This window comes from Lygodium microphyllum, chromosome 10 (genome assembly GCF_053477565.2).
Source record: "Lygodium microphyllum isolate KBCC chromosome 10, Lygodium_microphyllum_v1.1.10, whole genome shotgun sequence".
Lineage (NCBI taxonomy): Eukaryota > Viridiplantae > Streptophyta > Polypodiopsida > Schizaeales > Lygodiaceae > Lygodium > Lygodium microphyllum.
The window spans coordinates 3,428,404-3,439,300 of record NC_141144.1 but is presented as its reverse complement, the minus strand read 5'-3'; the positions used below and the strand labels follow the sequence as shown (position 1 = coordinate 3,439,300).

Here is a 10,897-nt window from a genome sequence, read left to right as displayed (position 1 = left end):
TCCACACATTCTTCTCTCAGAGTTGTGCTTGCAGATGAATTCCATGGGGAGCTCCCATGCAGGGGTTTGCATGGGGAGGCGCTACATTGTCATGCACCCCAATTAACTTGCCTCAAGTGTGATTGATTGGCAAGTGGTTGCCACCTCGCAACACCATCCTTTTGGTCAAAGTCTTAACCTCACAGCTGCAAAAACCAATATCCAAAACCTGATGCCTCTCCTTACTTCTACTTATTATGTTGGGAGTCTAGTGAAGGCGTAGCGACAATTGCATTCGTGTTTGTTAGGAAAGGCCGCTTTGACAGTCTGTGGGCGTTCACAACTTCTGAAGTCTTTCCGACCACCTTCTGCTGGGTAGTAATACGCCGCAGATACTGTCTCCTCCGGCATGGGTGCAGGCCAGGATAATAGAGACAGCAGCGCGCACAAAGCGAAGTACTTGAGGTGCATCCTATGCGCCAAAGGTTATGTGGCGCAGCAGCCTGATGCGGTATGTATGTACTGAGAATCAATGTGGGGGCGGAGAGAGAGAGAGAGAGAGAGAGAGAGAGAGAGAGAGAGAGAGAGAGAGAGAGAGAGAGAGAGAGAGAGAGAGAGAGAGAGAGAGAGAGAGAGAGAGAGAGAGAGAGAGAGAGAGAGAGAGAGTATTCAGTACCTGGCAAGTCCTGCCATGGATCATGAGAATACACAATGATCCTGATCCTGTGCCTGTCTTTCTGTGTTGGCAGGGGGACGACACTCCGTTTCCGGAAGAGTGGAGTGAGGCGTGCAACTCGGTGCTTGCCAGTGGCACTGAACCCGAACCACAGGTAAAACAATCGTTCTGCTCTCACTCACTCTCTCTCTTTCTCTACGCTAGCATCGATGTACCTGCTTAGTTTGCTTCTTGGTATCTTTCGTTTGAAGAGTTCCAGATCAAGCAATGGTTAACTTTTGCGAAGGATTTCCAATCTACCTGATTAGTATGGCTCTTGATATCTCTCATTTCAAGAGTTCCAGGTCAAGCAATGGCTAACTTTTGGGAAGGATTTCCAAGAGGAAGATGATAGCAAGCTTCAACAGTTGAATGATTATCTGTTGAAGCGAACTGTCTTAGGCGGTCCGGGCACCTCTATCTCTCTAGTTGATATTGTGGTGTTTGTTGGAGTGAGAGATGCGGTGGTAGGTACATTCCAGTGCGCTTTTTTTCCTCTGACATGTTTTCTGGATTGCCTAGTCATATTTGAAGCTTCAATGCAGGTAAAGCTAGTGGCAACGAATGAGTATAATTATCAAAATCTAGTGCGCTGGTTTGATTATGTTCAGGTGAGTCTTTCAGCAACAGCCATGACTTCTTTATGATATAGATATTAAGAACTTCAAATAACAGCTCCCTGCCTGGCTTTAGAACGATCTGGACATCAGTAAATTGCTTCCAACTGTACACATAAACAAGCCTGTGGTTGAACTTGAGGTGCGTCAGTTTCACATGGCAATGCTTGCATTTTTAAAATCAGAAACAATGACGCAGGCAATCTTATTTGACCTTGTGTCAGGCATTTCAGAATTTCATGCAAGATTCTCAAAAAGCCATACAAAACATTGCTACTGCCGGTGAAACGACAAATAATGGCAATGAGAAGACTGCATCTGTAGGTGTTCGTCCTGCAAATTTTACGAGCATTGTTGTAATATTTACAAATTTGTGGTTAATGAATACACATCATGCAGTTTCACTGATGTGGTTTAAAGTGCTAATGTGTGATGAACTATCTTATTTGCCATATGATCTCATTAAAAGCTGCTTCAAATTTTTTTTTGGAGGAAAGCAGTCCCATTTCCAGTCAGGGAGTTCTGTGAACAATGAAGAGAGGGGGGCTGTATTTATAGGAATACTAAGCTTTTTGAGTTACAGGGCCGAATGAGACAAGTGTTAAGCCAAATTCATGTGGCAAGTGTTGGTGAGGACAATCTGCCTATGTTCTAGATTGCTCTTTCGAGGTGTATATCAAAAGATAGTTGTAATTAAAATTTAGTAGGAATTATGAAAATGCCAAAACTAAAATAATAACCAATAGCTCCTAAATTTGAATAGATCCCTATTTTTCTAGGATGACACTTTTAGGGCTGTTGTATAATGGCTACTTTTTAGAGATACTTGGAACCTAGGGATTTTCAATATAGGTTTCAAATGCAAGCTCTTTTAGAGCATGTCTCAAAAACTACATTGGAAACTGAATTCGATGCTTCTATTGTAAGTTTCGTACATCAAGTGTGATCGTACCATGTTATTTTTGTATAATCACCCACCATGCGTAATACAATTTAGCAATTGTGTTTTTGATTTAGATGTCAAAACATATATGTGTTCTAATCCAAATAGTGTAATTTGCTTGTAATGAAAGTCAAGTTTGTTGAAGTAACTTCAAATTCTAGCCCAACTGGAGAAACAGTTCGGATTTAAAATTGCATGAATCTATTGATGAATTTCCATTTGAATTGGCAATGGCATTCCATAGTCTTGTGGAATGTTGGATCAAAAGATAGACCTTATCTCAGAGGTGGTGTCTCATTTGTTGGTAACCTTAATAAATCAGCCCATAGGAGGAAGATGAGGGAGCTAGCTAGTTATATAACTATCTTGTAAAAGGCTTGAGCTTAGTAAGTCTCCTTGGGTTGTGAGAGTTTTTTCTATAATAAAAGATGTTGATGATAAAATTTCCAATAACTTGATAATAAAGGATAAATATTTGCAACTTACTATCAACGAATTGATAGACCAACTTCGTTTTGCAAAATATTTCACCAATATGTGTTCAAACTTTGGATATGTTTGGATATAATGAAAAAAAGGTGAGAAAGCTTTATGCAATAGTCGTATTTTGGGCACATCATGTCTATGGAGGTTTCATTCGCCTTTTTCAAAAGATAATTAAGGATCGCATTAAAATAGCTAAATGCATTTCATGACTTGTATTTGTAGGGGAGGCCTCCCCTTGTGGGGATTAGGGTGTGTGAGTCTAAAGAAAAAAAGGCGAGAAAAGCTATATGTTGTCAAAAGATGACGTACTAGCAAGACAGTAGGGTTTGCGAGGAGGAACATGAAGTGAACTCGTCAAACATGGAGAAGGAGGTTGGAGAGAAGAGGTGACAGACTGAATGAATTAACCATGAGGAATGAATGAGAGAGTGGCCTATAAATAGGCACAATCAGTCTAGGGTGGCGCCTCTTTTTGGGATTGCAAACCCTAAACGCAAAACGCAGAAACATAAAAGCACAAATTGTGGGTGAAGGGTTTCTCAATATCCCCTCTCAAGCCCAAAAAGGGAAAGAAGAGAAGAGTGAGGTGGAGATGGAATGCTACATGTTGAAGAATGCTCATGTAGTAGGTGCCACTTGGATAGTGTCTCTCATGAGGAAATTGTGCACTTGCCCAAGTGCCCTAGTACAAAGATGATGAAAACATGCAATGCATAGAAGGAATGTCGGACTTTGTGTGGTGTCGAGAACCATAAGGATATGCCCGTACTCAATCTTGGGAGTTGGCTCCATGCTGACGAAGTGACCAAGGCAAGAAAAAGAGGAGGAAGAAGATGTAGAGGATCCTTAAGATCCTAGATTTCCACTTGAAAGGTAACCTGCAGTAAAGAACAGTAGACAGAGTGAATTGGGAAACCCGAAACTGAACCTCGGGAGAGAAGCCACTAGCTTCGTGTATCCACGCAAGAAGGAATACGAAGGCCTCGTCACCAAGTCGTGGTTGAACCTCCAAGGCCTTGATCTAGGTAGATCCTTGAGATCTTGGGAATCAATAGGTGAGATGACCGCTGGAAGGAAGCCACCCTATCCAAGGGTAGAAGAAGGTGAAAGGCCTCCGCCAGGGTGTGCGAAGGATTGAGTGGGGGGTGGGGATCCCCCTTTGAAACTAGAGGAATAGGAGTCCCCTCTGAAGTCGCAGTCGACGTAGATGCCCCCTTGGAGGGCAAAGAAAGATCATCCCCCTTTGAATCCCCTCCGAGGTAGATAAGGAATCCAAAAACTCATGGATCATAGACTCTGAAATGTCTGAGGTTGAAGGAAGTGCCGCTGGTCGTGCTGAAGAAGGTATCTGGGGTGGTGAAGAACTCCCAGAGGTGGCCTCTCAAACTTGAGTAGGCGAGGGTGAAGGGTGACTTAGACCGAGCAATGAGTGGGCAATAGTCGCTATTTCTCAATGAAATAGACCGGGAAGCCAAAGAAGAGGAAGGAGTCGATCAGCCATTGTCTCTCGAAGGAGCAGACTAACGAGGAGACGGTATCAAACAATCACTGTCTCTTGATGGAGCAGATTGTAGAACCGCGGGCTGTGGCAGCCACTGAACCTGAAAACAGGTGGGAGAGGATTGTCGCTGGCATTGCGACGATCTCCAGGAGGTCGTAGCGCCAATCAATCCTCCATGTGCTCAAAAAGACTAAGTGCACACTGGATGCGTCTTATTGTCTTGAGTATAGTACTCTGATAGCTGATGTAGAACAATCTGTGGCCCAGAAAGGAGAGGTGGCACATGAAGTGCCAAGTGGGAGACGCATATACTCGGGGGGGTGGGGAGCAAAGGTCGAAGTGGGCAAGTATCGGTGGTGTGTCCGGTGATGCCATAGTAGGAGCATCTAGTAGTCTGGTCATTTGTTGGGGAAGAAGCCATGGGTACTAGTGTGCCTTGTTGGAGAAGGGAGGGTGGGAGGGAGAAAAATGATATCTTCCAATGTGCAGCAGAAATGATAGAGAAATAAAATGTTGATACCGAACCCGCCACTGGTCTTTGCCTTCTTTGATGAGGAGGATCTTTGCGGGCAAACGTAGCCAAGGAAGGTTGAATCTAATGCAGATGACAGTGCAGGAGAGAGAAAGGCTAAAAACGCAGGTGAGGAGAGACTAAAAACGCAGGTTGTAGGAGAGAGAAAGACTAAAAACGTAGGTGAGGAGAGAGAAAGACTAAAAACACAGGCTGCAGGAGAGAGAAAACAGCAAACGCAGGCAGTGGAGAGAGAATTTGTTGTGACAGGCTGAGGAGAGAGAAAAACAGCAGCCAGGTTGCAGAGAACAGCTGCAAGCAATAGGGAGGAGCTGCCAGTAGTTTGGCTGAGCCACCAACAGCAGGGAGGTGGAGGTGGCAGCAGCAAGCTTGAACGCATGCTGGAAAACAGCAAATGTAGGAGTGAGTAGCTGCCAGTTAGGATGTTGATGCAGCGGAAGAAGAAGAGAAGTGGATGCCGAACCCGCCCGGTCTTTGCCTTCATTGGAGTGGAGGATCTTTGCCACTGTTTGAGCAGATCCAACTCTAATACCATGTCAAAAGATGATGTACTAGTGAGACAGTAGGGTTTGCGGGGAGGAACACGGAGTGAACTCGGCAAACATGGAGAAGAGAAGAGACGAGAGAAGGAACTCTAATGAATGGAATGATGAAGCTCTGAATCATGGAGTGAATGTGATACAAGGGAACAAGGGTGCCGTAGCACAAGGAAGATGATGAAGACGGCCACGAACCACGAAACACAATGTTCTCTTGAAGGGGTGTGAGGGTAGTGGAGAGGTTGGAGAGAAGAGGTGACAGACTGAATGAATTAGCCGTGAAGAATGAATGAGAGGGTGGCCTATAAATAGGCACAGTTAGTCTAGGGTGGCACCCCTTTTTGGGGCTGCAAACCCTAAATGCAAAACGCAAAACGCAGAAACACAAAAACGCAAACTGCGGGTGAAGGGTTTCTCAACATATGCAATAGTTGTACTTTGGGCACATCATGTCCATTGAGGTTTCATTGGCTTTTATCAAAAGATAATTAAGGATCGCATTAAAGTAGCTAAAACCTTGACAAGCTTGCTTAAGGATATTTGGAGCAAGGAAAGACACGTTAGCTCTCATGTTCTCTAGAACAAGGAGTTCAATTGATGTTTCCAAACATTGAAGCAGCTAATTACAACTACATTTTGATACAGATTGTTGAAGTAAACATAGTATATACCCTATGAAATTCATATAGATGCTAGACAGTATTATGTGCGGCCTTTATATTGATCTATCACCTTTGACATTTGTATTTAGCTCATAAACAAATAGATGTGTCATGACATGCAAGAGAAAGGGCTCTTAGTGGTCATCATGCGCTTAACCTTTGGTGTCATTTGTTATATGATGCTTGATTCGTTGTGTGGACGGTACACCTCATTGAAATTTCTTTGCTATCAACTTGATCTTAGTGGTTGTAAGGCAATGTGGTCTAACTTAGGTAAGAGTTTACTTTTATGGCTTGCTATTGTAAGGACACACTTTGGTGTCATTAGTTATATGATGCTTGATTCATTGTATGGATGGTATACCTCTCACTGAAATTTCTTTGCTATTGACTCAACCTTAGTGGTTGTAAGGCAAGGTAGCCTAACTCAAGTAAGAGTTGTTAGCAGAGTATTTGTCAGCTCATGTGTGAGTCTGAGCTTGATCTGGGCTGGGCATTTTTATTAGGTATTTTAGGTTTTTTCTGGTGTGGCATTTTATGCCAGTGGAGCATTTTTATGCACCAGTCGGCCAGCATTAATGCTGGCCGACCAGCATTTATTACTCCCCACTTTTCAGCCTATTTATACTCAGTGGCTCCTCCTCAGTCAGTATCATCATCTTCACCATCTGCAGACTTTGTGGAGAGAGGAGCTAGTGCCAGTGCCCACGCTTCCAGTGACTCACTGTTGTATGCGACTGTCTCGTGTTCAGATATATGGATTCCATTTCCCGTGCATACATCTGAGTTCTCATCTGTATCGTGTTCTTTTCTTTTCTCTTTTTGTCTTGAGTTTCAGCAGTTTATTTCAGCACATGTTTATGCTTCCACCGTTGCTCCACTTCTGACATGGTATCAGATTTCAGGATTTGTGCTCCTGCTGTGTTTTCTTGCTGATTTTAGGACTGTTTTGTACCCCTGCTGATCAGACGACTGCTGTCGCAGCTAGGCGACCTGTTTTGGGGCTGTTTTCAACCTGCGTTTTCTGCAGTTTTGCCATCGCCTGCTGCCTACGCACCCTCTGCTGCCTGCATTTTCTATCAGCAGCTGCTGGTGACAGTTTTCTACCTGTTTTCCTCCAGTTTACAGCCTGTGTTTTGCTGATTCAGCGTCTCTCGTGGCTGGATGACTGTTAATTCAGGCCGTTTTTGCTGTTTTTGGCAGTTTTTGACTTTTTGCAGCAGATTTTGTCTTCTATTGATCAGATTTTGGGTTATATTGCATGTGAACTCTCATTTTCTACAGTCCGTGCTTGTGTTTTGGCTGTGTTTCCTCTCTAAATTCCATCTCTTCTCTACTTCTCTTCTTATCCTCTCCATATGGCTCCTCCGTGCACTTCCACTGATGATAAGTTACATGGCCCTGATTATCTCACATGGAGTGCTGTCATGAAAGCTTGGTTTGTGCAGAAGCGGTTATGGTACATCGTCTGTGGAGCTATTGCTCGACCTCTCCGTCCTTTTCCTCTTCTTGAAGACTTTGATGAGGACAACCATGAGGAAGCGGTGCTCACATGGGACTCGGACGATGCCCGTGCTTACTCGGCATTGCTTCGGTGTATTTCTAAAGCGGTCTTACTGGCGGTTACCTCCTGTAGGACATCTCCTGAAGTATGGCAGAAGTTGCAGCAGATGTACGAGGCACCTTCCACCATGCGGGCCATCACACTTTATGGCCAGCTCCAACAGATGAAGTTTGAGCTCGAAAGATACTATTCAGTCTTTTCTTCTTCGTGTTACGCAGGTACAGGACCAGCTTCGGCACATGCAATCTGCTCTTCCCGAGGTGCATCTCGTTGGGACGGTTCTCTACAAGCTCCCTCCGGAGTTTGATGGAGTGGCCAATGCTTTGCGGGCGTAGACATCATCGACTCCTGTTTTTACACATATGACCTCGATGCTTCTTGAGCATGAGATATCCTTGAGATTACAGGGGCTGCTTCCGGCACATTATGGAGGCGAGGCTTATGTAGCTTTAGAGAGGGGTGACGGGAAGAAGAAGTCGAAAGCCCAGTGTTACCACTGTGGCAAGAAGGGACATTTGCGGAAGGACTGCAAGACGTTAGCGGCTTCCAGGAAGAAGGAGCAGAAGAAGAAGCGGGATGTTGACTCTACCGATGAGTTCTCTCCTTCATCAGACTGCGACTCCAATCCTCCGACCAAGGTGAAGTCCAAGGCGTGGAAGGGATCCTCTTCTTCGGATCGCGGGAAGGGGTTGGTGGCCCCTTCCTCGGCTGCTTTCTAGTGGTGGTGATGAGGTCATCCCTCACGACTCTCTTGTGCCAGAGAGGGAGTGTGAGCGGGTGTTCAGATGGGGCAGCCGCGCCTCATCTCTACTTTTATACAGGTGCACAGGTTCCAGAGAGGGACGTCCCTGACGCATCGATTTCAGTCTGGCGGAATCAAATCCTAGAGCTGGGATTGACATCCAGGTTCATGATGAGCTGGTTATCTGACCGAGAGCGGGAGGCTTTCGTCTAGAGCTCACATGAGGGGACACTTTGGCGGTCTGGCCAAAGGCGGGGAATCCATGGTCACCTATGTCCAGGGGCATTTTTGACAAGATGGTCTTGTATGCTACTGCGAGACATTGATGATGGACACAGAGACATGCTATGATCTTCTCTATTTTCAGGTGTTTGGTACGATCGACATCGACATCAGGTTCTCTCCGAGGCACCTTGGTGGTGGCTTGATCACCCACTGCTTGGGTATCCATGGTTCTACTTGGTGGTTCTATGTTGTATAGTTTTTGATCCCTTTTCATTCTACTATTGTATTGTATCAGATCACTCATGATCTGAGAGAGGGTGTTAGGAGAGTATTTGTCAGCTCATGTGTGAGTCTGAGCTAAATCTGGGCTGGGCATTTTTATTAGGTATTTTAGGTTTTTTCTGGTGTGGCATTTTATGCCAGTGGAGCATCTTTATGCACTAGTTGGCCAGCATTAATGCTGGCCGACCAGCATTTATTGCTCCCCACTTTTCAGCCTATTTATACTCAGTGGCTCCTCCTCAGTCAGTATCATCATCATCTTCACCATCTGCAGACTGTGTGGAGAGAGGAGCCAGTGCCAGTGCCCACGCAGCCAGTGACTCACTGTTGTATGCGATTGTCTCGTGTTCAGATATATGGATTCCATTTCCCGTGCATACATCTGAGTTCTCATCTGTATCGTGTTCTTTTCTTTTCTCTTTTTGTCTTGAGTTTCAGCAGTTTATTTCAGCACATGTTTATGCTTCCACCGCTGCTCCACTTCTGACAAGAGTTTGATTTTATGGCTTGCTATTGTAAGGGCACAATGAATCAAATTGACAATGCTTTTAGTAGAATATTAGGTGTCGTACTTTATCATTTAGTGGAACCCTTACAAACTTTCTTTCCTTAAAGGGGCGTTGCTAAATAGATCCTCACTTTGGAAGAATTTATGAAATAGCCCAAGATGAAACTGTTTCACTTGGAAAGCTTTGATAGTTTGAATGCTTAAGAATGCTTGAAAGCTAGCTAGTGAGAGAAAGAAGTTAGAAAAGTACTTTGTCAAATATGGATTACTGTTTAAACAAGGTAACATGTGCGCTAGTTTCGATAAGATATTTGCAACCAATGTTTTAGAGTGTTATAGTTAACCTAGTGCTTGAAACCGAGCAACAAAAATCATGACATGTATTAACAATTAATTGTAGTGTAGTAATGTCTAATTTTGCTCTTCATTAACAACGCCAAAAAGGCTTTATTTGCATTTATTGGCTTTATCTTACACGGTAGGACAAATGTACCAAAATCCCCTAATAAAGATCATCTTGTGGATATTCATCCACACCCGCTCTCATTCTTCATTCAAATCAGATTCCTCCCACTATTGATCCTCTCTCCTCCTCATTAGTCTATAGTCTGTCCTGAGTGTTTGGGGGTTGTCTCTATTTCACAAGGTCATGTGAGGCTACTTAGCCTTGTCACATGCTTGGTGCACATAGGTGATTTGTCAGAGACATCCTTTGTGCTACAACTTGATTGATGTTGTCTTAGTTTGTTATCAATCTTGCATTTTAGACTTTTAGTTTGGTGTAAGGCCATTGTGGTATCCATAATTTCCATCATCATCAGCTGGGTTTTGTGTATGGAGGGCTTTTCCAAGTTGGTGATATTAACCAATGTTGTGTTTGATCAGTTGACATGTGACCTTTTTCATGCCTAGCTTGTTGGTCACTATTCTAAGCAGTAAAGTCATCATTCACTTAGCCACATTTGCATTTCCAGCCTTTAGATTGCATATTCTCTCATGTCATGTTTCAATAATCATTATTTGCCTATTGGAGCCCATCTTTAGCATCCCTCATCTTCGTTGTTGAGTTCTTAGTCCAAAGGACTGTGTTTTGGTCCCTTCACAATGTGAGTCCCTTCAAAAGTGTTGCTACTTAGTTGGTTAGGAAAGCACTATTCGATGTCATCATCCAATCTTTGCTCAACTCAATACTAGTCTACGGGACAGAACCCTAATGCTCCATTGTATCACCATTGTACATGATTCATCATTTCCATTCTCTGTAAGTTTTTGAGTTCATTCATTTTGTGTGTTTGTCGTACTTTGTGTTCCTCCCTGTCAAGAAATGATTGTTGTGAAAGCAAACTAGAGAGATAGTAAGGTTTGTGGGGAGAAACATAGTGTGTGTATGACAAACACTGAAAGAGAATGGGAACTTAGAAAACATAGAAGAAGAAGAAGATGAAGCATTGAATCATGCTAAGTGCAAAGTTGGTACAATGGAGCTGAAGGTCAAAAGATGATTGTACTATCTTGTTTGAATTAGGTGGTAGCATTTGAAGGGAATCTACATAGCGAAGGGAGTGAAACACAGTCCTCTGGGTAGTGGGATGTCGTAGATGT

The 10,897-nt window shown here is 43.8% G+C and overlaps 1 protein-coding gene across 2 annotated transcripts in view; it reads left to right on the top strand.

Moving 5' to 3' along the window:
- The first annotated feature begins 220 nt into the window (after positions 1 to 220).
- The window catches only part of LOC148029647 (Nucleic acid-binding, OB-fold-like protein), a 44,954-nt gene continuing 34,277 nt past the window's right edge, over positions 221 to 10,897 (top strand). Inside the window, exons 1-6 of one of the 2 annotated variants that reach the window (XM_087685890.1) lie at positions 221 to 490; positions 729 to 809; positions 1,000 to 1,161; positions 1,240 to 1,305; positions 1,388 to 1,453; positions 1,545 to 1,631. In XM_087685890.1, the coding sequence (XP_087542016.1) occupies positions 389 to 490; positions 729 to 809; positions 1,000 to 1,161; positions 1,240 to 1,305; positions 1,388 to 1,453; positions 1,545 to 1,631 (564 nt within the window). In that variant the 5' untranslated portion in view covers positions 221 to 388. Of the gene's footprint in view, positions 491 to 728; positions 810 to 999; positions 1,162 to 1,239; positions 1,306 to 1,387; positions 1,454 to 1,535; positions 1,632 to 10,897 lie in introns of both variants that reach the window. The other variant, XM_087685889.1, reaches the window with a different exon arrangement.